This window comes from Saccopteryx bilineata, chromosome 3 (assembly GCF_036850765.1).
Source record: "Saccopteryx bilineata isolate mSacBil1 chromosome 3, mSacBil1_pri_phased_curated, whole genome shotgun sequence".
Classification (NCBI taxonomy): domain Eukaryota; kingdom Metazoa; phylum Chordata; class Mammalia; order Chiroptera; family Emballonuridae; genus Saccopteryx; species Saccopteryx bilineata.
Window position 1 is genome coordinate 316388231 of NC_089492.1, and position 26725 is coordinate 316414955.

The 26725-nt window shown below is 44.2% G+C and overlaps 1 protein-coding gene across 1 annotated transcript in view; it reads left to right on the forward strand.

Annotated features, from left to right (window-relative positions):
• The first annotated feature begins 2206 nt into the window (after positions 1 to 2206).
• The window catches only part of LOC136330210 (carcinoembryonic antigen-related cell adhesion molecule 1-like), a 34354-nt gene continuing 9835 nt past the window's right edge, over positions 2207 to 26725 (forward strand). Inside the window, 4 exon segments of the mRNA XM_066266701.1 lie at positions 2207 to 2588; positions 6141 to 6224; positions 6227 to 6418; positions 6952 to 7206. Coding sequence (XP_066122798.1) covers positions 2207 to 2588; positions 6141 to 6224; positions 6227 to 6418; positions 6952 to 7206 — 913 coding nt within the window.

Below are 26725 nucleotides of genomic sequence, written 5' to 3' on the forward strand. Positions count from 1 at the left end.
TAAATAAATAAATATAAAGTTTCATAGGTGATCCAATGCACAGTGGTGGTACAGGCCTGTGACAAGAATTTCTGATGTAGCCCCAGGCACCTGCCCTGAAGGTAAAAACCAGATGAAGTTTGGAGGGGCTGGTAGGGGAGGTTCCTGTGCAGCTTGGAGGGAGCTATAAGGAGCACTCTGGACCCAGACACCTCAGGCTTGAGTTTTTCCAAACAGTGTGTATGTGTGTTTTTGTGTTTGTGTGTGTATGTGTGTGTATAGAGGCCTTAGCCATTCCCAGGGGATAGAAATGTAGGCCAAAGGTAAAGGGCAAGGAGGAGACAAGAGAGGCAGGAATGCAGGAGGGAAAGAGAGAGTCCTGGGCATAGTCCCTGCCCCACCCTACAGCTCATGTTACCATGGAGACCCTCCTGATTTAAGAGTACAGACAACAAGAAGGGATGAGTGACATCAGATCAAACACTTCTATACAGAAGTGCCTGTGAGCTTTACTGGAGAGAAAGCTCTTCTCACAGAGAGAGGGAGGAGCAGGCAGCAGACACCATGGAGTCCCCCCAGCCCACTCCTGCAGGGGAGCCCACCCCTGACAGGGGCTCCTACTGGCTGTAAGAAGAGCAGTCTCTGCGGTGGGTGAGAGGATGGGAGACGGTGACTGGCTGGGGACTCCTGAGGAGGACAACATTCTGAGAGGGATCGAGGGCTTTTGTTTGGGCCTCAGGGGAGAGGACAGGGGAGAGACTAGGGTGGGGGAGGGACTCAGCTACAGGAAAATCTCATGACCTGGCAGTCATGAGGGGCAGGAAGACCTCAATTATAGTAAGATTTACAAGTTATTCATCACTAAGCTATAATTTCTGAAAACTGATGATAATAACAATTTATAGCAAGATGACACAAGAAAAACTGAACTAAGGACACTAAACATTGTCCTTACCACTAACCTTAGAAATGGGCAAATACGTGCCTGACCAGGTGGTGGTGCAGTGGATAGTGCATCGACCTGGGACGCTGAGGACCCAGGTTCAAAACCCCGAGGTCGCCAGCTTGAGTGTGGGGTCGTCGGCTTGAGTGTGGTATCATAGACATGACCCCATGGTCACTGGCTGAGCCCAAGGTTACTGACTTGAGCAAGGGGTCACTCGCTCCACTGAGCCCCCTGGTCAAGGCACATATGAGAAAACAATCAATGAACAAGTGTGAGTTGATGCTTCTCATCTCTCTCCCTTCCTGTCTGTTTCTCTCTCTCTCTCTAGCTAAAGTTAAAAAAAAGAAAAGACGGCCTAGCGTGCGGAGGACCTGGGTTCAATTCCCGGCCAGGGCACACAGGAGAAGCGCCCATTTGCTTCTCCACCCCTCCGCCGCACTTTCCTCTCTGTCTCTCTCTTCCCCTCCCGCAGCCAAGGCTCCATTGGAGCAAAGATGGCCCGGGCGCTGGGGATGGCTCTGTGGCCTCTGCCTCAGGCACTAGAGTGGCTCTGGTCGCAACATGGCGACACCCAGGATGGGCAGAGCATCGCCCCCTGGTGGGCAGAGCGTCGCCCCTGGTTGGTGGGCGTGCCGGGTGGATCCCGGTCGGGCGCATGCGGGAGTCTGTCTGACTGTCTCTCCCTGTTTCCAGCTTCAGATAAATGAAAAAAAAAAAAAAGAAAAGAAAAGAAAAGAAAAAGAAATGGGTAGATGCACCCCCAGAGGTGCCGGGCCCTGGCACACTCCTCATTCACCCACAGGTGTGTGCAGCCTGCTGTGGGCCCTGGGCAACAACAGGAGCAGACAAGCCCCTCCCACATGGAGCTCCTGTTCTATGGGGGGGGAGGGGACAAGGAAAGATCTAGATGTGAGGTCAGCTACCCACCAGTGTCATAGAGGGAACAGAGCAGGGACAGTCAGAAACTGAAGACAGAGGAACTTTAGAGGAGGTGGTCAGCCAAGGTGTCTCCCAAGATGTCCCTGAGTGTCAGCAGGGGTCTGAGGGCAGTGAGGGGGTGAGCTGGGTGACACCTGGGGAAAGTATTCAAAATAAAAAATAACAAGTTTAGAGATGCTGAAGTGATGGTGGCCCTGACTCTTGACCTTGACCACAGGAGACACACTCACAGTCACACAGACACACACACACACACACACACACACACACCAAGGCTGAGCAATGAAGAGACCTGCTCAGGAGCCAGGGCCGCATTCTCCATCCCAATACATAGATCCCAGGATGGATCCATTTCTCTCTTCCCTCCTAGTGTCACTCTGCACCTTCTGGAGCACACCTACCACCATCCAACTCGCTATTGTGCCAGCCATTGCTGCCAAAGGGGAGGATGTGCTTCTCCTTGTCCGCAATCAGACTAAGGATTTTGCAGGCTATTCCTGGTACAAAGGGGAAGGTGTGGACAGCAACCATTTGATTGCATCGTATGCAGTAGCCACTGCAGAAAGTACCCCAGGGCCTGCATACAGCGGCCGAGAGACAATATATCCCAATGGATCCCTGCTGCTCCAGAATGTCACCCTAAAGGACACAGGATACTACACCCTAAATGCCATAAAGAAAATTTTTCAGAATGAAGAAGCAATTGGACAGCTCCGTGTTTACTGTGAGTGATTGCTCTCTGACCCCTGAGTGTCAGGTGGGGAGAATTCTACTTTAAACACAGGACGAACAGCCCTGGGCTCTGCCTCCACCGCCCTCTGCATCACGGCCCAGGTTGGGATTGGGCATTTAGTGCAGGATACACACAGTGGAGACAAACTTCCTAAGATCAGAATCCCCTTCCTGGGTTCCACCCCTGCAGACATTCACCGCAGAGAGAAGGGCCATTCTGACGGGAGTAACTCAGCAGAGGGAGACCAGGCTCATCCACACCCTGAAGACTCTCCCTATGACAATGACCCTGGGAAAGACCCTGCAGGGCTTGGTCAGGGCCTGACCTGTGGGTCCCCTGGGATCCTCACAGAGCTCAGAAAGTGCGGACCCTCTCCAGATCCCTGTTCCAGAGCTCCTGACTCCAGGGACTCTGGGTACCTTGTGTCAATTTGGATTTTACCTGCTGGGAAGGGCTGATTGCAATAAACAGATTCCCGGGTGCCCAAGTCCTGAGGCTCCTGAGCTGGTCACCAGCGGCAGAGCCTGGTTCTTCACTTGAGACTCTGTGTGGAAACCCCAGGTAGACAAGCTCCCTGGACCATTAGCCAGCAGCCCTGGGGGCCTCTGGAGACTCCAGAGGGACTCAGGTCCCCAGAGAGGAACAAGGACGATGCTCCTGGCAGCTCCTTGTCCACCAGGGATCATCCCAGAGGATTATCTCTCACACGGAGGCAAATAATGATTGTTGCCATTTATGTGAGCAGCCCCTCTGTACTGAGCTTTAGGTCAAGTATTTGTGGACATTTTAAGGTTAATTCACAGACACATGGTAATCCAGAATCCTTTTACTCCATTTTTTTCATTTATTCAATTTTTAATCAGGGGAAACTGAGGCACAGTATGATACAGTCATTGATCAGGATCACACAGTCCATGAGCAAATTAGTCACAGCAAGGTCCTTACAGCCAGAGTCCCGCCCTCTCCTCTACCCCAGGATCTTATTAGGTATCTGTGGACCCTGAGGCCAGCCGGGTCCTTTCTTAGGCATCCATAGTTCAGGGTAGATTTTCTTGTCTGAGGAATGAAAGCAAATGGAGAATTGATATGTTTTTACTCCAGAACCAAATTTCTTGCAATAACAATCAGAGTCGGTGCTGGGAGCGCCCAGGCCTCTCACTCAGGGGGCTGATCCATACCTCCCTGCCCTGGACTTGAATCCCTTCCTTCTGTGTTTCCTGCTGTGTGAGTGTCACTCCCACTGGACAGAAAGGAAAGGACTGTGTTTCTCACTCCCCACTCTCTACCTGCAACCAGCTCAAGGACAACACCCAACTGCTCTTTCATGAAGGGAGGGAGGGACAGAGGAAAGGAAAGAGGGAGGGAGGGAGGGAGGGAGGGAGGGAGGAAGGGAAAGAGGGAGGGAGGGAGAGGGAGGGAAGGAGGGAGGGAGGGAGGGAGGGAGGGAGGGAGGAATGATGGTGACTGAATGAATGAATGAATGAGTGAATGAATGATGTATAATCTCTACAGAGACGGGAACCTGGATACAGAGTCACGGGAGGTTTTGGCCACACCTGTTCCCTGTCCCTCCAGGGGCTGAGGCCCATGTTCCATCCTCTGAGCCTAATGCCCCTCCAGGAACCAAGTCCCATGGTGACTGTGGGCTGTTTGGCTGTGGGAGGGTTTTCCGGACTGCACTGGTCCTGCCCTGCAGCAGCCATGTGCTCTTGATCTGTGGGGTCTTTGAAGTCACCTGTAACCCTCACTTCTCACTACTAAGAATATTTCTGACTCTCTGCTCTTCTCATGTTCCTCATTGGCCTCCTTCAGTTCTGCCACACTGTCCTGCTCTGCTCTGCTTCCTCCACCCTGCAGTCTCCCTAGATTGTCCTACTAACATCTGAGTCCAATCCCACACTCCCGTGTGATAGGAAAGGACACAGAAATCAGTGGGAGCTGTAACCCCTGGCTCCATCACAAGCCAGCTTCCCAGGTCACCAGAAAAAAGAGCTTCTGCTGTGTCCCCATCCAGGGCTCCTTCCCTCTGTGAGGCCAACAAGAACAGACCATGTGACAGGGACATGTAAACCATTGATCTACTCTTCGAAACTTTCCCAAGGTGAGGTTGGTGACCCTGCACTATCTGACAGCCTTACTGCCTAGTTCACACACGAGTGTCCTCATGATGACACTTTCACCATAGGGCAAGATCCATTCAGACAGTGAGATCCACCAGCCCTGTCCCTTCTCTTAGATGCTGCCCAGTTTGAATGAGTTTGGGCAACCTCCATTCTGTACTCCTCCCCATTTGCCTGACTGTCCATAGAAATTGGTGACAGGGACCTTCTTCCTAAATTTACTAACGTAACACATCTTTTCAACCCATTTGCGATCATTCCTCCCTTTCTACAACAGACACACCTATACTTGCCCTCCGGTCCCTTCAGTCCTCTTAGCAGGACTCACGTGCTCTCCCCCCAGGGAGTCACTATTTCACACCCGCAGTGGCATCTCCTTTCGGTCACAGTGTGACCCTGGTTGGACTGCAGAACTTGGTCTATGCCCTTCGGGGGTCTCTAGACAGAGATTCCTCCAAAAGCTGGTCTTAGATATTTGGGGCACTATAATGATTTTCGTATGTTCTTTCACAATTTAACTCAAGTTTCTATCTCATAATTGCCAAACACAAACGGTCCGTGAGGGTCATGTTTTCAGCAAGTTCAAGTTCCCACACTTTACACATGTCACCCTTCCGCACCTGCTGTTGTCTGAGTATTTGAGGAGGGTCCCTGCCCTCTGCGGTGGGAGCCAAGACATGAAAGGTCAAGGGCAGAGAGCACAGCTCTGATGCCAAAGCCAGCGAGCTCCCACCACCCTCTCTCTTTTCCGAGTCATTCCTGAACTCTGCTCCCGCCTTCCTGGGGTCACTGTCTCACGCCAGTCACCAGGGAGCCCCTGGGCAGACCCCCCACCTCGTGGCCCTGCAGCCTGAGAACTGACTGACCGCTACACTTGCTTCTGGTCCCGCCCCCCGTGTTGTTCCTGCTCAAACCCCAGTTCCAGGCCGCACTGCTGGTCTCCTCGGGATGTGAGGACTCTGGGATGGGCCGTCACTGCTCCCCTCTGGGATGACCCAGGAATGTGAGGCCTCAGGGCAAACACATCCCCCCCCCCCCCCCCGCCCCTGGCAGACTAGGTCCGTGTGCTCGAAGGGACTCAGCCCCGCGCATTCCGGGTGAGATCCGGAGGTCGCTCAGGCAGTCAGCTGGTCCGAGAAGAACCAGGACCGGTGCTGAGTGCACTCTGATCCCGGTCCTATGTCTTTGTGTGATCAAACCCTGATACTTAATTGTCACCCGAGAAAGTCAGTGCTTTCCCCTGGACGTAGGGCTGGCAGGCTTACGGGCTCTGAGCGCTCAGACCCTCATGCGTTTGTCTTGAGATACACAGACCTAAGGACTCAAGTTAACTGAGAGGTGAGAGGTGCCAACTCTGGTTGAAGGAGCCTTTGGAGGAACAAAGGCACCACACAGAGCAATGTTCTCTCTGTTATCTGCACAGCGGAGTTACCCACACCCAGCATCACAAGCAACAGCTCCAGCCCCGAGGAGCACAAGGACCCTGTCGTGCTAACGTGTGAACCTCATATCAAGACGCCACCTACCTGTGGCTGATCAACAGTCAGAGTCTGCCGGACAGCACCAGGCTGGAGCTGTCCGAGGACAACAGGACTCTCACTTTACTTCATGTCACAAGGAGTGACACGGGACCCTATGAGTGTGAAACCCGGAACCCAGTGAGTGTCAGCCGCAGTGACCCATTCTACCTGAATGTTCTCTGTGAGTAACTGTCCTTACCTGGCCCAAGCTGATGCCCAAATCCACACTCCCGAGGCCAGGCCACATTCGTCCCTCTCAGGGGTAACTTAATGGACCCTCACTCCGAACACCCAGGGTGGCCACGCCTCTGTCCCAGGCAAATCCAGGCAGGGCTCAGGGTTAGGACAAACAGATTTATGTCTCAGATTCAGGTTCAGTGAACACAGAGGGTGATCACTGGGACTTCTTTAAAGACTTTATTCATTGATTTTATGGGGGGGGGCAAGAAACATCAATTCCTGCTGCTTCACTTGAGTGGTTCATTGATTGCTTGCTACATGTGCCTTGACCGGGCAAACCCAGGGCCTCGAACCAGTGACCTCAACACTTCAGGTTGACGCTCTAGCCACTGCACCACCACAGGCCAGACTGGTTGAGACTTTTTAAGACAAGGCTGAGACCTAGCTCAGAGGGACAATGTAGCACTTACACAGACAGGGAGTTTCCCCCTACCTCTGATGACATCACGTGTGGCTTTGTTCTGTTTGCTCCAGATGGCCCAGACACCCCCACCATTTCCCCCTCAGACTCCCATTACCTACCGGGAGCAAACCTCAGCCTCTCCTGCCACGCAGCCTCTAACCCACCCCCACAGTATTCCTGGTTTATCAATGGGAGGCCCCAGCAATCCACACAGGAGCTCTTTATCCCCAACCTCACTGCGAATGATAGTGGATCCTATACCTGCCTCGCCCATAACTCTGCCACTCGCCTCAACAGGACCACCATCAAGAATATCACTGTCTCTGGTAAGTGCCTCCTGGACCATTGGCTCCGAGCTCTGGGGTGGAGGTCTGCCTGGTTTTCAAAAACCCCCTAGACGTTATCTCCCATCCTCTGGCCTCGGACACAAGGAAATCACAAATTCTCCCCCTGAACCCCCCACTGCATCCCTGTGGACTCCTCCCCTTGCTCTTCTGGTTTCTAACCACAGAGCTGGGGCCCAGCTCTGTGGAAAAAGAGGAAAGGGTCTTTTCCTCCTTGGAAAGCGAGGAAGGGGTCTCTCAGCCACAGAGAGCCCCATTTGGTGGAAGGGTCTTCACAGAGGGTTAGAAACAAACACCCTCAAGGTCAAGTTGCTTCTGTCACTAACACATTTCATCTATCATCTCTTTTCTGCTACCTACTCCATGTGCTACAGCAACATGCAAGGCTTTTGTTGGGCAGATAAAATATATTATGCTCACTTTGTAAAGATGGCGCTGCCCACGTGGAAGCCCATCTCCCAGGTGATGATATTAGTTACCCTTATGCTTGGAATGGACATAATTACATTAATGTGTGTTGGGGGTGGGCTATGAGCAGGCAGGATCCTTGTAGCCTAGGGTTTGGTTTTAGGACTAAGCCTTTCTCATCCTTTTTGATGTGGGGTGGTGCAATCCCATCATGCCTCAGATAAGTGACTTTGTGTTAGAGACTTCCCTATTTTGTATATTGGATTAAAGGTTTTGATTTCTACACTATAAAATGGGGGCAGACTGGGAGCTTGCTCTCTTGGTTCCTGAGATTAGCATTAGAGAGCAGAGAAAGGCCACGTGGAGGAGAGGAGAAGCAGCCAAGATGGCAGAGTGCTGAAGGAAAAGCCAGTTTGTGCAGAGAGAAGGAGAGGGGAACAGAGGTGAATAAGTCCGGTAAGCTAGAAACCTTTGATTCTAAGAAACTCGGATAAAGTCAGTAGCTTTGTGAGCACTGTATGAGTGGGTTTTGGAGCCCGGTGTGTGTTTTTACTTGCCTGCCGGGTGCAAGCTAGGATTAAAGCTAATGGCCCATCAGTTTTTGGCTCCACTGTTTCTTTACTGACTGTCTGAATCCAATGCGAACCTGCATGTGAATGGCCCCGATGGCGGCTCCTGGCTCTACACTTTGAATCAAACTCACCTCTTTTTTTCCAAACAAGAGGATGAAAGCACCCCGGAGGTGGCGTGAGCAGGACAGACCCTGCTGTCTGCTCTGCTCCAGGCTCACCCGGTCACTGACTCTGCTCTGCTGCCATCTGTGCTGGGACAGGGGCCCATAGAGTAGTTGCACGGGTGGCCTGTCCTTAATCTGGCCACCACTGACACGAGAGCCTCCTCAGACCAGGCTGCACAGAGATGGGAAGAGAGCAAACCACAGGGTTTCTCTTCTGAGCTGGGTCCTGGCTCTGAAGCCTCCAGCTGCATAACGCTGTGCGTCACCAGCGTGTCCGATATTCCAGAGAGCGGTGAGCGAAGGTGCACACTCTGTGGTGGGATTCAGCCGGCTCACACCGGTTCGGCAGAACCGATACCTAATTTTTTGTTGAGTTTGGCAAACTGGTTCTTTTTTCTTAATTTTTATTAATTTTAATGGGGTGACATCAATAAATCAGGGTACATATATTCAAAGAAAACATGTCCAGGTTATATTGTCAATCAATTATGTTGCATACCCATCACCCAAAGTCAGATTGTCCTCCATCACCTTCTATCTAGTTTTCTTTGTGCCCCTCCCCCTCCTCCTCTCCTTCCCTCCCCCCACCAACCACCACACTCTTGTCCATGTCTTAGTCTCGTTTTTATGTCCCACCAATGTATGAAATCATGCAGTTCTTGGTTTTTTTCTGATTTACTTATTTCACTCCATATAATGTTTTTTTTTAATTTTTTTTAATTTTTATTTTATTTATTCATTTTAGAGAGAAGAGAGAGAGAGAGAGAGAGAGAGAGAGACAGGGGGGAGGAGCTGGAAGCATCAACTCCCACATATGCCTTGACCAGGCAAGCCCAGGGTTTCGAACCGGCGACCTCAGCATTTCCAGGTCAACGCTTTATCCACTGTGCCACCACAGGCCAGGCGTTATTTCACTCCATATAATGTTAACAAGATCCCACCATTTTGTTGTAGATGATCCGATGTCATCATTTCTTATGGCTGAGTAGTATACCATAGTGTATATGTGCCACATCTTCTTTATCCAGTCTTATATATATATATAGAGATAGATAGATATAAGGTCTACCGGAAAGTTCTGTTCATTTTTGGAATAAAACAAAATAAAAATTTTTCTTACCGTCAATAAACTTTATTAAATAATATAATTGCCATTATTATTAATGATTTCTTGCCAGCGTGAGGGCAATTTGTATATCCTATTTTTGAAAATTGTTTTATCTTTTGATGTGAAAAATTGAACCAGTGCTTGTCTGATATCTCCTTCATTTTTGAATTTTTTGCCCTTCAAAAAATTTTGTAAGGACAAAAACAAGTGATAGTCGGAGGGTGCTAAGTTCAGGGAATATGGTGGATGCAACAGACATGCTTCTGTAGCATTTCTTCCTTATTGAAATTCATAAAAATTACAGTGGCGTAAATGAACTTTATCAGTAGCCATGGGTACACTATGGCTTCACACATAAGACTAAAGTGAATCAACTTTGTTTTAGTTCATTTGCTACATCAATATGTATACATTAAGTGATAAAAATAGAGAGGCACACATGCACCAAATAAACATGTGCTTACATGTCAAAACTTGTGATAGAAACGGACAGAACTTTCCAGTACCCATATATATATATATATATATATATATATATATATATATATATATATAATTTTTTTTTTTTTTTTACTGTGACTAAAGCCTCTAAGCAAACTCTTGGCCAATACAGCAAGAATCCATAAAAGATTAGTGTCCTTAACATGTTCACCAAGTCCAAGTTGACACCAACACCATTCCAAATCCCTGCGAATGCAACCCAACCCCAGTTCAGTCTGTTAGGAGCTGTCACAAGGAGCAGGAGTCCAGAAAAAGTCCACATCCAGGAAAAGTCCACATGGCACTGGAATTGTTGTCACAATTCTATACTTTGCAGCTCATGTCCAAGTCCCAATGACCACTGCTTCTAGCTGGTAATGATTCAGGTAGACTGGAAAAGCCATGTGTGGAGCATGTGTGGAGATAGAGCCTCTGTTCTCCTCTGCCTGGAGAGATGAGATTGGGTGCTTTTCCCTGGAGCTCTGCGACTGTGGCTTGGTAAAGAGAACCTTGGGATACACTAAGCTGGGTGGCAAAGGTAAATTCACAATAGAAATTGGCAAAAGGGGGAGAGAGAGCTCTAAATTAGGAGTAGGTCCCAGCCTGAAATATGAGTGGGGCATTGAGGTAGGAGGAATAAAGGAAACACTATATGTTGAACAAAGCAGCAGAAAATAGGACTATCAACACCCACAACAGAGATCTTTGAGGGGAGAATAAAAAACCTGACTATTCAGGAAAGACATAGTTAAGTGGCCCTTGTGCAAATGAGATCAGTTTACCTGCTTCTTGGAATAAATACCCTAGGCTTGTCCACAGTGTCATAGCTGGGGCCAACGGCCCTGGGCACCTTCAGCCTTCAGTGGCAAACCTCAGCATTCTGGGCAAGGTTAGGTCACAGGTGGCTGGAGCAGGGCTGGAAGAGACTGAACCCTCCCTTAGAGGAGCGAGGGGGAAGCTTATCTTCCAGTGTCCCTTTTCCTCGCAGCAAAGGCATGTAAGCCTGGCAGGCTTTAGCTCAATGACCTTCCTTTTCACTACTGAAGCAGGACCCAGATGGATCCCTTCTTTGGGGCGTTGGAGCCTTTAAGGGCATATCCTCAAAGCTGGTAATTCACCTGATCTCTATTGGGATTTTTCTGCCTCTTGTTACTGTTGTTGTGAGTCGGGAGTGCAGAGAGAGAGATCAGCAGATGAAATCATTAAGAACTAGCAAAGGACCACCGCTCGCTCAGGCAAATGGCTCCGCGTTCACGTTGTGTCCTAATTTCATTCACAAGACTTCAAAAAGCTTGTTTACTGAGAAATTGGCATAACATCAAGTGTAACTTTTACTTAAAGATACATGGAGTGGGCCCTAGCCGGTTGGCTCAGCGGTAGAGCGTCGGCCTGGCGTGCAGGAGTCCCGGGTTCGATTCCTGGCCAGGGCACACAGGAGAGGTGCCCATCTGCTTCTCCACCCCTCCCCCTCTCCTTCCTCTCTGTCTCTCTCTTCCCCTCCCGCAGCCAAGGCTCCATTGGAGCAAAGATGGCCCAGGCACTGGGGATGGCTCTGTGGCCTCTGCCTCAGGTGCTAGAATGGCTCTGGATGCAACAGAGCGACACCCCAGAGGGGCAGAACATCGCCCCCTGGTGGGCATGCCAGGTGGATCCCGGTCGGGTGCATGCGGGAGTCTGTCTGACTGCCTCCCCGTTTCCAGCTTCAGAAAAATGAAAAAAAAAAAAAAAAAGATACATGGAGTGCACCTGCAAGATAGCTTAGTAACAACATAATATCAGAAGGCATTAATTGCTATTGCTTCTATGGATCCCATAACATTCCTCTCCTTATCTTAAGGGATAACCTTGGAAAGTACAGAAATCTTATGAGAATGTTTTACTGAGAAAAGCCCAGCAACTGCCTTCAGTCACATAGACCTGTTTCAGTGACTCACCTTCAAGTCACAAAACAATTTTCTTGGCAAAACATTCTTTTCTTGTTGGCTGTGTTCCCATTCAAGGCCATGCAATGAGTTATTTCACTACATTTCCCCCTTTTTGTTTATGCTGAATGTTATGAAGCACCACAGAAAACACAGCCTTCTGTCATTCATCCCTTATTTCTCTTGCTTTGATTTGTCAACAGACTACATATAAAAGAAAACATAGAATTAATACTATTATAAAAAGTCCTATAGTGGATCCCCAAAATCCTTTAATATATTCAATAGGATTTAATTGCGATAAATTATTCATTAATCCCTTCGATATAGGTTGACATGTTAAAATTTGTAATTTTCTTTGAAAAGCTTTATGAATGTCTTCGTAATTTAATGATTTCTTTAGTTACATTATCATGATTTAACAAATGCTTTTAAACATTTTCCTAAGAGAAATAAGTATGATTTTAAGAAATAGGGGTAACACAAAAAGTAGTTACATTCTAATTACATCTTAGCTTAATTTGTCTTTGCAGGCTAACAATTTGATCTCTTAACATAATCATAGTCTGTTCTAAATCAGAATTTAGAATCATAGTCTGTTCTAAATTAACTTTAGTATTAATGTTACTATTTATACATTATTGAGAAGTCCACAGTTGTTCAGAATCTTCATGCCATTTTTGCACAAAGTCCACGGTCTAAATACTTTGATGTAATCTAACTCTAGATATAGCAGCTGCGGTGGTTACAGCTATTGGTCCTATAATGATGGCGATGATCAGTCCAACCAGTCTCTTGGTTCGCTTCAAGGACTTAATAAGATGTTGTAACAGCATCATGGAAGGGGAACCCTGCCACATCCGATGCATCTGTACTGGAATCTAGACTCCTGTTTGGGTTCTTAAAATGTAAAGACTTTGACTATTTTATTAAAAAGAATAGAAGAGTTAATACATGTATAAAAAGCACACTTGTTGCAAGTTATTGAATAATTTTCAGCTGTCTATTTGGTTTCACCTATAACAAATATATAAAGCAATCTAACACAAGCAGATATGAAATGTGTTTCATTTTTCTTAAAGATTAACATAATATGATTAGAAGGATAATTTCTCCAGATTTTTCCTTTCTACACTGACATATGTTTAAGTGCCATGGCTACTTTCCACAAATGATATTGTGTAGGACCAAATTTTATATGAGGAGCTTGAGGTGACATCCCTCCTCTATGCTATATGATAGTATGATTACTTTGATTACCAGCTGTAATTAAACTATTGTTCTTATGCCATCTTAAATCAGCACCCTGTCCTTTAACTTGGGCAGAGCTAGCTATGAGGGCTTTAATCTATAATGTTTTATGTACACATGTATTATTTTTAAATTTATATCCTTGTAACAAACGTGTTTTTTTTTCTCTTTATTTTTGACAATAGAAAGCCAAGCTTGAGTTTCTGTTTTTAAAGAATGTGGCTCATGTCCTATACATATAGGTAATCCCTCAACTCCTGTTGTATAATTTTCTAATTTCATGCCTTCTTCTGAAGGTGCTAAGAGACCTCTATCATTAAACGGTCCTGGAAGCCAATTAGAGTCATTAACAAAAATAGGAAAGGCACTATTTTCCTAATGAATAGCTCTACTTAATGGAGGATTAGGGACATATGCCTAATAACTAAAATTTTCAGCTCTACTTACCGGAATTGTTACCAAAGCAATCATTGATAAAAACAAGTTAGTAGGCCCTGGCCGGTTGGCTCAGCGGTAGAGCGTCGGCCTGGCGTGCGGGGGACCCGGGTTCGATTCCCGGCCAGGGCACATAGGAGAAGTGCCCATTTGCTTCTCCACCCCCACCCCCTCCTTCCATTCTGTCTCTCTCCTCCCCTCCCGCAGCCAAGGCTCCATTGGAGCAAAGAAAGCCCGGGCGCTGGGGATGGCTCTTTGGCCTCTGCCCCAGGCGCTGGAGTGGCTCTGGTCGCCGCAGAGCGACGCCCCGGAGGGGCAGAGCATCGCCCCCTGGTGGGCAGAGCGTTGCCCCTGGTGGGCGTGCCGGGTGGATCCCAGTCGGGCGCATGCGGGAGTCTGTCTGACTGTCTCTCCCCGTTTCCAGCTTCAGGAGAAAAAAAAAAAAAAAAAAACGGTTAGTAGCATTTTTTTTTCTAGTAGCTTGTAGCATATTTTTACCATTAAAGATCAGCTTTTTAAGTTGAACCCAACTTGGTATTTTAGCCTTTTCAATACCAAGCAGCAGCACCTTTAAGATTCTTTTTTTGAAATTCATTTCTTCCATTTCGACAGTGGGCAGATATGGAAAGAATCTATTGTTCTTATTCATGTTGTTAGTTTAATTCTGCAAGCAGGACTCCAAAGGACTTCACTGGATTCTGCAATGACACAAGCAAACCCTCTTCCCCAATGTTGCACTACACTAGGTACCTATTGATTCAACTCACTTTTATAATGTATACGTTGATTAATCTTAGAACTGTTACTTTTCGTCTAATGTCTGCAGCAGTCGAATTATCTTCTCCTTTATTTAACAAATTTAAAGTAAATAAAGCTTTGTGTAACATAATTCTAGGGAATAAAACTCCTTTCTTCTCCCCCCTTTTGTTTAAGTAACATATTTTTCAGAGTACAATTACTGTATTCAATAATTGCTTGTTCTTGTGGATTATATGGAATTCTAGTAGTATGTTTAATATTCTAAAATGCTAAGAATTGTTGAAATTTAGTAGATGTATAGGCAGGACTATTGTCAGTTTTAATTGTTTTAGGAATGCCTATAACATTAAAAGCTTCAATAAGATGTTGAATGACACAATTAGCCTTTTCTCTAGGCAAAGGTGTGGCCTATCGAAAGGAAGAATAAATATTAATAAAACCATACATAAGATAGTTTTTTAAAAGAAGAAATATGAGCAATATCTTTTTGCTACAGGTTATTACTGTGTTGCCCTCTAGGATTCATTCCTCTTGGTAATGGAGGAGCATTTATAATAATATACTGAGGACAGTTTTTAACAATATTCCGAGCTTCTTGCCAGGTTATTTTAAATTTTTGCATAAAATATTTTCTATTTGTATGAGTCTTTGTATGAAATTTAGTAGTTATTTCTATTGATTTAATGAGTAATTGATTAATTTTATTATTTGTAGTAGACATAGGTCCTGGTAAAGCTGTATGAGAACCAATGTGAGTTATATAGACAGGCGAATTTCATTCCTACAATAAAAGTTGTAACTCTTGAAACAATTTGTGCAATCTAGTACTATTATTTGAAACATAAACAGTTTCTATAAGTTTAATTGTATGTTCTACAATATGTGAATCAGTAACAGTGTTAATAGGACAAGATGTTTGAATTTTGTCTTCAACTACAATCAAACTACACTGATTTAAGGTTTCAGAAGCATTTTTAAGGATGACTGAAAGTTCAGTATTATTTTTATAAGCTATTAATATGCCATTTATATAATGGATTATTAAAGATTGAGGATATTTTTGATGAATTTTTTTTTTTTTTTTTGTATTTTTCTGAAGCTGGAAACGGGGAGAGACAGTCAGACAGACTCCCGCATGCGCCCGACCGGGATCCACCCGGCACGCCCACCAGGGGCAAAGCTCTGCCCACCAGGGGGCGATGCTTTGCCCCTCCGGGGCATCGCTCTGCTGAGACCAGAGCCACTCTAGCGCCTGGGGCAGAGGCCAAGGAGCCATCCCCAGCGCCCAGGCCATCTTTGCTCCAACGGAGCCTTGGTTGCAGGAGGGGAAGAGAGAGACAGAGAGGAAGGAGGGGGGGTGGAGAAGCAAATGGGCGCTTCTCCTATGTGCCCTGGCCGGGAATCGAACCTGGGTCCCCCAGCACGCCAGGCCGACGCTCTACTGCTGAGCCAACCGGCCAGGGCTGATGAATTTTTTTAAAGGTTGATTTACATAATGTTGATACAGTGTCTGACTATTCAACATTGCTTATTTAAGTAATATAAACTTAGTAAGAATAGTTATGCTTATTGTTATAGACACAACAGCTAGCATTACTAGAAACAGAGTCAATGATGTTTTTTGAAGTCTTAGTCTTAATTTAAAATTTTTTTGCCTGCTAGGTAAGTTTATTTAATTGTCAAATTTCTCTTTTTTCTATTTCCAACTTATGCCGAGACTTTAATTTTCTGGAAGGTATCTACTAGCCCCGTATCTGTAGAGATAAGAGCAAATCCTCACCCCTATATTTTGTCTACATTGCTATTGTAAATTAGCAAACTGTCCATTTAAAAAGTTCATCTTGTATAATATTAATAAGATGGTTAGCATTAGCATTTTGATTAGCTTGAATACAAGCTTGATTTTCTTAAGTTATAAATTGTAACTTTTTCGCTTTTGAAAGAATAGTCCAAGCTAACATTTCTAAATTTTTTGAAATAAAATATTCAGAATCTATGAAGGAGGATAGCAGTTCCTGCATATAAAGACAGTTAGTTTTATACTGGGAGCAAGTCGTTCTTAACTTTTTAAGAGCTTTGACAGAAGTTTGGTCATAGTGAGTATAAAAAACTCCTTGTCAGAAAGTTTAGACTGTAATTTAAAAAGTTGCTCTTTTAATTATTTATAAGATAAATGTTTTTCTTTATTAGAGGCCAAATGACCCTTGTTATTTTTCTATTGTAAAATAAATTTTAGAGTTTTGTTAGGGACTTTTCCTAAGCCATGCAGCTTAGTGACTACTGCCTAAGTGGGCTAAAAAGAAAACTAATGTTGCTTAGTAATAAGAGATGAATTAGCTTCTATATCTAAAAGTCTTTTGTATTGTTAAGTCTATTATAGGGCATCAGAGGAACTAAATTCCCACTTTCCTCAGTGCCTCCTTTTTCAGGATGTTGCCTTACAAGCAGCCAACTGTCTGAAGCAGCTTGAGATAAATTCTTAAAATGACTTAATTTTACTTAATTCTTTAGTTTTACAAATTTGAGTATATTTTACACACAAATAAGACAATTTTCAACACAGAAACACAAGTATAATATATAACTTTAATTAATCCTAATACTTGAATTCTTATTTGATTTCAACTTTAAATATACCTTACAATGTATTAACCAAATTAGTAAGTCTTAAGGATTCATATTCTATTTAATTTAAATTTAAATGAGCGTTTCTTATAATTTCTCATTTTAAAGCAAAAAATATATGGATGAAACTTTTTTCAATATAAAAGCCGGCATTTTATTTTTTTTTTTTTTTGTATTTTTCTGAAGCTGGAAACGGGGAGAGACAGTCAGACAGACTCCCGCATGTGCCCGACCGGGATCCACCCGGCACGCCCACCAGGGGCAAAGCTCTGCCCACCAGGGGGCAATGCTCTGCCCCTCCGGGGCGTCGCTCTGTTGCGACCAGAGCCACTCTAGCGCCTGGGGCAGAGGCCAAGGAGCCATCCCTAGCGCCCGGGCCATCTTTGCTCCAATGGAGCCTTGGCTGCAGGAGGGGAAGAGAGAGACAGAGAGGAAGGAGGGGGGCAGGGTGGAGAAGCAAATGGGCGCTTCTCCTATGTGCCCTGGCCGGGAATCGAACCCGGGTCCCCTGCACGCCAGGCCGACGCTCTACCGCTGAGCCAACCTGCCAGGGCCTAAAAGCCGGCATTTTAAATTTTTGTATGTAAACACAATTCAGGCCTTAAAAATCACATTTTGGACAACATCAAACAAAAACTAAACAGAAATTAGAATCAGACAAACCAGACCAGACAAACCAAAGAGAAACCCGGGATTTCAGAGCACAGTCAGATTAGAAAGATGCCTCCCTGATTTTTTTTTATTTATTCATTTTTAGAGAGGAGAGAGAGGGAGAGAGAAGAGAGAGAGACAGAGAGAGAGAAGGGGGAGGAGCTGGAAGCATCAACTCCCATATGTACCTTGACCAGGCAAACCCAGGGTTTCAAACCAGCTACCTCAGCATTTCCAGGTCGACGCTTTATCCACTGCGCCACCACAGATCAGGCCCCTGCCTGATTTTAATCAAGGCATTTTCTGACAGAGGGACTGATGATGGATGAGACTAAACAAAATTTCCCCAAGAAAATTCTCTTGGCAGCTGCTGGGATATTTTCTATAGTCAGATCCAACACATGTTCCCTGCCTCAGTTTCCAGGCAAAGAATAAGAAAGAAACAAAATGATAGTTGAGAGGACCATAGCTAAAACACTAAAGAAAATTAGTATTTATTTATTTTATTTTTACAAAGACTAGAGAATTCTAAGGACTTCATGATTCTTCTATATGTCCTAATTCTAACTGAGTTTGTATTAACTGATGTAAAGCTGCAAGCTTTTTTCCCTTGTCTCTATTTCCAGTGATTTGCATCCAGGCTTTAAGACAAGCGATCTAATCTGAGCTATAACAGCATTGGTATAATCAGTTTGTTGTCCCACAACTGCAAAAGCGCCAATGCCAATGAGCATTTCAAAAGTAACTCCTGGGGGATTAATTTTGGCGTTCATGCAAGACATTAGAAGAGCCTCCTCTCTCCACCAAGATTTGAATTGTAAATATTGTCCTGGTTCCAAAACCATACTAACAAGTAAGTCCCAATCTAAAGGCATCATTAAATGATTATTACAATAGGAAGAGATAAGACCTTGAATATATGAGGACTGAGGTTCATACGTAGTAACAGATTGTTTGACTAGCTTTAAGAAAGTAAATTCAGGCCCTGGCCAGTTGGCTCAGCGGTAGAGCGTCGGCCTGGCATGCGGGGGACCCGGGTTCGATTCCCGGCCAGGGCACATAGGAGAAGTGCCCATTTGCTTCTCCACCCCCCCTCCTTCCTCTCTGTCTCTCTCTTCCCCTCCCACAGCCAAGGCTCCATTGGAGCAAAGATGGCCCGGGCGCTGGGGATGGCTCCTTGGCCTCTGCCCCAGGCGCTAGAGTGACTCTGGTCTCGGCAGAGCGACACCCCGGAGGGGCAGAGCATCACCCCCTGGTGGGCAGAGCGTCGCCCCCTGGTGGGCGTGCCGGGTGGATCCCGGTCGGGCGCATGCAGGAGTCTGTCTGACTGTCTCTCCCCGTTTCCGGCTTCAGAAAAATACAGAAAAAAAAAAAAAGAAGCAAAGACAGTATTGTCCAAATCATCATTCTGTTCATTCTGTGCTGAATCAAATTCTTCAGGCTCATTAAAAATAAGCTCACTCACCTACCAGGCGGTGAAGCAGTGAATAGAGCGTCGGACTGGGATGCGAAAGGATCCAGGTTCGAGACCCCGAGGTTGCCAGCTTGAGCATAAGCTCATCTGGTTTGAGCAAAAAGCTCACCAGCTTGGACCCAAGGTCACTGGCTCGAGCAGGGGGTTACTCAGTCTGCTGAAGGCCCGCGGTCATGGCACATATGAGAAAGCAATCAATGAACAACTATGGTGTCGCAATGAAAAACTGATGATTGATGCTTCTCATCTCTCTCCATTCCTGTCTGTCTGTCCCTGTCTATCCCTCTATCTGACTCTCTCTCTGTCCCTATAAAAAAAATAAAATAAAAAAACAAACAAACAAAAAATAAGCTCACTCAAGTCTTTAACAGAATCTCCATCTGATTGCAAAGGGCCAAGGGCTGTAGCAATAAGATTATAAGCAGCCCACATTTCAGCATCAAGTGGATCTCTGTGCTGATGAACATGAACACAGCGTAAAGATTTTCCTACTTGTTGCCAAACATTCAAATTCAATTGATTACAATGTTCAGGAGTATATCAATAACAGTGTTTCTGAATAGCATTTAAAAGATGTAACAAAACCTTGTCTTTTTTCTGAATCCCAGATCCTCTTGAGAGGGATTTTAAAACTTGTACATAATTGTCCCATAATGAATGGGAATTTCCCATGACTTTGCTAGTTATCTGAAAGTTTCACGTACACAGCGTGTCCAACTTACCCTTTCGGGGTTCCATCTGTTCCCAATCTCTTCTTAAGGCCCACGGTAGGTGCCAAATGTTGTTGTGAGTCAGAAGCGCAGAGAGAAAGATCAGCAGACGAAATCATCAAGGACTAGCAAAGGACCACCACTCGCCCAGGCAAATGGCTCCGAGTTCATGCAGTGTCCTAATTTTATTCACAAGACTTCAAAAAGCTTGTTTACTGAGAAATTGGCATAACATCAAGTGTAACTTTTACTTAAAGATACATGGAGTGCACCTGCAAGATAGCTTAGTAACAACATAATATCAGAAGGCATTAATTGCTATTGCTTCTATGGATCCCATAACATTCCTCTCCTTGTCTTAATGGATAACCTTGGAAAGTACAGAAATCTTATGAGAATGTTTTACTGAGAAAAGCCCAACAACTGCCTTCAGTCACATAGACCTATTTCAGTGACTCACCTTCAAGTCACAAAACAATTTTCTTGGCATTCTTTTCTTGTTGGCTGTGTTCCCATTCAAGGCCATGCAATGGGTTATTCCACTACATGGTACCTTAAAGGCCATGCTCAGAAGATCTCGCTGAGGGGTTTGAGGATCCCCACCTGCCTATATAAACCTTTTCCATATATCTGGAGCTATTTGGAAAAAGACAAAACAGTGTTATTAGCTGGATCAAATAAAAGAAGGTAGAAGTTTGCAGGAGAAGATTTGGCGTCTCCTGTTCATCAGCATTCAAAAGAAATTTAAATTTTTTTAAGTAAAAAGCATGATATGGTAGACCGTAGGAGTTCCAGGATATGACTCCCCCCTTTTAAATTTTTTTTAAATTGACCTTAAAATATTTGCTGGGTACACTTTAATAATACCTTGATTTTAACGATTGTAAGAGATAACCATAATTCGAAAGGTTTGACAAAATACAGTAAATGCTTTTGCTACATATGCAGGAACATTGTCAGTTTAACCAGTTTAGGAAATCCAATAATAAAAAAATGCATACAGACAATGAGCTATAACATGCTTAGCTGCCTCTCCTGTTTTGACAGAGGTTACTATAAATCCAGAATAGGTATCTACTGTAACGTGGACATAGGACTGTTTGCCAAATGAAGGTATATGAGTAACATCCATTTGCCAAAGTTGTCCTGGTAGGGGTCCTTGAGGGTTAACTCCAAATGAAGGGACAGATTGTAGTATAGGACACCTTGGACAGGATTTCCCAATCTGCCATGCTGCTTTCCGAGAAAGATGAAACTGTTTATACAGGGCTGCAGCGTTCTGGTGATGAATAGAATGAGACTGAATTGCTCTGTCATGGTTGCTCTAAATAATTTTCTTTTGGGTAGCTTGATCAACCAGGGCATTTCCTTGTGCTAAAGCTCCAGGGAGCATGGAGTGAGCTCAAGTATGTCCTATAAAACATGGAGCTCTATGTTAACATACAAGTCTTCGAAGCAGGAGGAACTGCTGAAATAGTTCATCAGCAGTTGCCCCTAAGACAGCAGTCTTTATAGTGGAAACAACCATAAGTAAATATTTGCTGTCTGTATATAGATTAAAGGAGGAATATGGCAAATGCTGAAAAGCCATGATAATGGCATATATTTCTAGTCTTTGAGCTGATTTAAGTTGACTGTTTCAGTATAAAGTTGTCCATTGATTTGCAAAAGTGATTTGCCATTTAGTGAGTTTCCCAGAGCCATTGTTGTTGATTTTTTGAAAAAAGGAACAACAATAATTTTGAGGCTCAAAACCTACAAGCTGTAAGGGTTGCCTATGCCCCTTGATAATCAAGGAGGCGACAAGATCAAAATATGGAAATGTATTCCATGGGCTATTAGATGGTTCAATGTGCCCAAGCTGTAGCTGCTCTTGTACCAATCGAGCAGCTGCCCTAAGTTTCTCCTGAGAACGCGGCCATTGGTCTACCCATACAGGATTATCTGATTTCCGAGTAATTGGGTCTGCACAATGCATTACTAGGGTAGCAGGAGCTACCAAGGCCTCCATGCTAAATTTGATATCCTAATCCACACCTTCTGGTATTGGGTGCCACTTCTATGGAGGTGAGAATTTCTCTCTGTTCTTTCCCTAGTCCCTTAGTGGCTTAGTGGGCAAAAATCCCCAATCACGCATCTGAGTACTGACTAAACCATTAGGACTGCAAGAAATGCTCCCATGTTTTTCAAAATGTCTCTACCCCACAAATTAACTGGCCATCCAGGGAGCACATAAGGCTTAAAAAATCCAGAATGACCTTCTTAATCTTCCCAATGTAGAAAACTAGAACTTTGTTGAGGGGATTTACTCTGTCCTATACCTTGTAATTCTGTGGCTGCTGCATGAGTGGGCCAGGAAGGAGGCCAGTGTAGCTTAGCAGTAACAGATACATCAGCTCCAGTATTAAAAGTCCTTTAAATTTATGCCTTTGTATTGTTAGTTCCATTTCAGGGCATTCCTGACCTATTTTTTTTTTAATCCAATTGGCAAAATCAGAAGAACCAAATCGCCAGTTTTCTTGGGGCCCCTTTTGCAGGATGTGGCCTGAGAAGCAGTATTAGCATCCTTATGCTATTCTTCTAACTGCCTGAATTAGCCGTGAGACAAATTCTTTTTTTATTATTTATTAATTTTAATGGGGTGACATTGATAAATCAGGGTACATATGTTCAGAGTAAACAGCTCTAGGTTATTTTGCCATTTGCTTATGCTGCATTCCCATCACTCAAAGTCCAATTGTCTTTCGTCACCTTCTAACTGGTTTTCTTTGTGCTCCTCCCCTCCCCCACCCCCTCCCTCTCCCCCCCCCCACCCCGTAACCACCACACTCTTGTCCATGTCTCTGAGTCTCATTTTTATGTCCCACCTATGTATGGAATCATATAGTTCTTAGTTTTTTCTGATTTACTTATTTCGCTCAGTATAACGTTACCAAGGTTCATCCATGTTGTTGTAAATGATCCGATGTCATCATTTCTTGTGGCTGAGTAGTATTCCATAGTATATATGTACCAAAGCTTTTTAATCCACTCGTCTTCTGATGGACACTTGGGCTGTTTCCAGATCTTCGCTATTGTGAACAATGCTGCCATAAACATGGGGGTGCATTTCTTCTTTTCATACAGTGCTATGGTGTTCTTGGGGTATATTCCTAACAGTGGAATAGCTGGGTCAAAAGGCAGTTCCATTTTTAATTTTTTGAGGAATCTCCATACTGTTTTCCACAGTGGCTGCACCAATCTGCATTCCCACCAGCAGTGCAGGAGGGTTCCCTTTTCTCCACATCCTCGCCAGCTCTTATCCTGTGTTGTTTTGTTGATGAGCACCATTCTGACTGGTGTGAGGTGATATCTCATTGTGGTTTTAATTTGCATTTCTCTAATGATTAGTGATGTTAAGCATTTTTTCATATGCCTATTGGCCATCTGTATGTCCTCTTTGGAGAAGTGTCTATTATTTCTTTTGCCCATTTATGGATTGGATTGTTTGTCTTCCTGGTATTAAGTTTTACAAGTTCTTTATAAATTTTGATTATTAACCCCTTATCAGACGCATTGTCAAATATATTCTTCCATTGTGTAGTTTGTCCTTTTATTCTGTTCTTATTGTCTTTAGCTGTGCAGAAGCTTTTTAGTTTTATATAGTCCCATTTGTTTATCCTGTCTGTTATTTCACTTGCCTGTGGAGACAAATTGGCAAATATATTGCTGTGAGAAATGTCAGAGAGCTTACTGCCTATGTTTTCTTCTAAGATGCTTATGATTTCATGCCTTACATTTAAGTCTTTTATCCATTTTGAGTTGATTTTTGTGAATGATGTAAGTTGGTGATCTAGCTTCATTTTTTGCAGGTAGCTTTCCAATTTTCCCAACACCATTTGTTGAAGAGGCTGTCTTTACTCCAATGTATGCTCTTACCTCCTTTGTCAAATATCAATTGACCATAAAGGTGCGGGTTTATCTCTGGGTTCTCTGTTCTGTTCCATTGATCTAGATGCCTGTTCTTATGCCAGTACCAGGCTGTTTTGAGTAAATGGCCTTGTAGTATAACTTGATATCTGGAAGTGTGATACCTCCCACCTTATTCTTCCTTTTCAGGGTTGCTGAGGCTATTTGTGTTCTCTTTTGGTTCCATATAAATTTTTGGAATATGTGTTCTATATCTTTGAAGTAAGTTATTGGTATTTTAATCGGTATTGCATTGAATTTATAAATTGCTTTGGGTAATATAGACATTTTAATGATGTTTATTCTTCCTAACCATGAGCACAGTATATGCTTCCACTTGTTTGTATCTTCCCTGATTTTTTTATCAATGTTTTATAATTTTCCAAGTACAAATCTTTAATCTCCCTGGTTAAATTTATTCCTAGGTACTTTATTTTTTTGGTTGCAATGGTAAAGGGGATTGATTCCTTAATTTCTCTTTCTGACAGTTCATTGTTAGTGTATAAAAATGCCTCTGATTTCTGAGTATTAATTTTATATCCTGCCACCTTGCTGAATTCATTTATCAGGTCTAGTCATTTTTTGACTGAGACTTTAGGGTTTTCTATATACAATATCATATCATCTGCAAATAATGACAGTTTTACTTCTTCTTTTCCAATTTGGATGCCTTTTATTTCTTCTTGTCTGATTGCTGTGGCTAGGACTTCCAGAACTATGTTGAATAAGAGTGGTGAAAGGGGGTATCCCTGCCTTGTTCCTGATCTTAAGGGGATTGCTTTTAATTTTTGCCCCTTGAGTATGATGTTGGCTGTGGGTTTGTCATAGATGGCCTTTATCATGTTGAGGTATGTTCCCTGTATTCCCACTTTGCTGAGAGTTTTGATCATGAATGAGTGCTGGATTTTATCAAATGTTTTTTCTGCATCTATTGAAATTATCGTGTGGTTTTTCTCCTTCCGTTTGTTTATGTGGTGAATCACATTGATTGATTTGCGAATATTGTACCAGTCTTGCCTCCAAGAATAAATCCCACTTGATCATGGTGTATGATTTTTTCCATATATTGCTGGATCCGGTTTGCTAATATTTTGTTGGGAATTTTAGCATCTAAATTCATCAGGGATATTGGCCTATAATTTTCTTTCTTTGTGTTGTCTTTGCCTGGTTTTGGAATCAGAATTATGCTCGCCTCATAAAAGGAGCTTGGAAGTCTTCCTTCCTCTTGAATTTTTTGAAATAGCTTGAGAAGGATAGGAGTTAGTTCTTCTTTGAATATTTGGTAGAATTCACTTGTGAGGGCATCAGGCCCAGGACTTTTCTTTTTTGGGAGCTTTTTGATAACTGTTTCAATCTAATTTGTTGTAATTGGTCTGTTTAGGTTTTATGATTCTTCCAGATTAATTTTTGGAAGATTATATGTTTCAAGAAATTTGTCCATTTCATCTAGGTTGTCTAGTTTTTTGGCGTACAGTTCTTCATAGTATTTTCTTACAATATTTTGTATTTCTGTTGTGTCAGTTGTTATTTCTCCACTCTCGTTTCTAATTTTATTTATTTGAGTCTTCTCTCTTTTTTTCTTGGTGAGTCTGGTTAAAGGTTCATCGATCTTGTTTACCTTTTCAAAGTACCAGCTCCTGGTTTCATTGATCCTCTGTATTGTTTCTTTAGCCTCTGTGTCATTTATTTCTGCTCTGATCTTTATTATTTCCTTCCTTCTACTAGCTCTGGGCTTTTCTTGCTGTTCTTTTTCTAATTCTTTTAGATATAGGGTCAAGTTGTTTATTTGAGCTTTTTCTAGCATCTTGATGTATGCCTGTAATGCTATGAACTTCCCTCTCAAGACTGCTTTTGCTGTGTCCCATAAATTTTGAGATGATTATGCTCATTATCGTTCGTTTCTAGGAATTTTTTAATTTCTTCTTCTTTTTTTTTTTTTTGCATTTTTCTGAAGCTGGAAACAGGGAGAGACAGTCAGACAGACTCCCGCATGCGCCCGACCGGGATCCACCCAGCACGCCCACCAGGGGGCGACGCTCTGCCCACCAGGGGGCGATGCTTTGCCCATCCTGGGCGTCGCCATGTTACGACCCTCCTGGGTGTTGCCATGTTGCGACCAGAGCCACTCTAGCGCCTGGGGCAGAGGCCACAGAGCCATCCCCAGCGCCCGGGCCATCTTTGCTCCAATGGAGCCTTGGCTGCGGGAGGGGAAGAGAGAGACAGAGAGGAAGGCGCGGAGGAGGGGTGGAGAAGCAAATGGGCGCTTCTCCTATGTGCCCTGGCCGGGAATCAAACCCGGGTCCTCCACACACTAGGCCGATGCTCTACCGCTGAGCCAACCAGCCAGGACTAATTTCTTCTTTGATCTCATTGTTTACCCATTTGTTATTTAATAACATGCTATTTAGTTTCCATTTGTTTGAGAATTTTTGAGCTTTTCTGTTGTGATTGATTTCTAATTTCATGACATTGTGATCAGAGAAAGTGCTCGATATGATTTCAATCTTCTTTTTTTTTTTTTTTTTCCTTTTCATTTTTCTGAAGCTGGAAACAGAGAGAGACAGTCAGACAGACTCCCGCATGTGCCTGACTGGGATCCACCCGGCACGCCCACCAGGGGCGACGCTCTGCCCACCAGGGGGCGATGCTCTGCCCATCCTGGGCGTCGCCATGTTGCGACCAGAGCCACTGTAGCGCCTGAGGCAGAGGCCAGGGGAGGGGAAGAGAGAGACAGAGAGGAAAGCGCGGCAGAGGGGTGGAGAAGCAAATGGGCGCTTCTCCTGTGTGCCCTGGCCGGGAATCGAACCCGGGTCCTCCACACGCTAGGCCGACGCTCTACCGCTGAGCCAACCCGGCCAGGGCCGATTTCAATCTTCTTAAATTTGTTGAGACTGCTTTTGTGCCTTATATGTGGTCTATTCTACAGAATGTACCATAAGCACTTGAAAAGAATGTATATTCTGCTGCTTTAGGGTGAAAGGTTCTGAAGATATC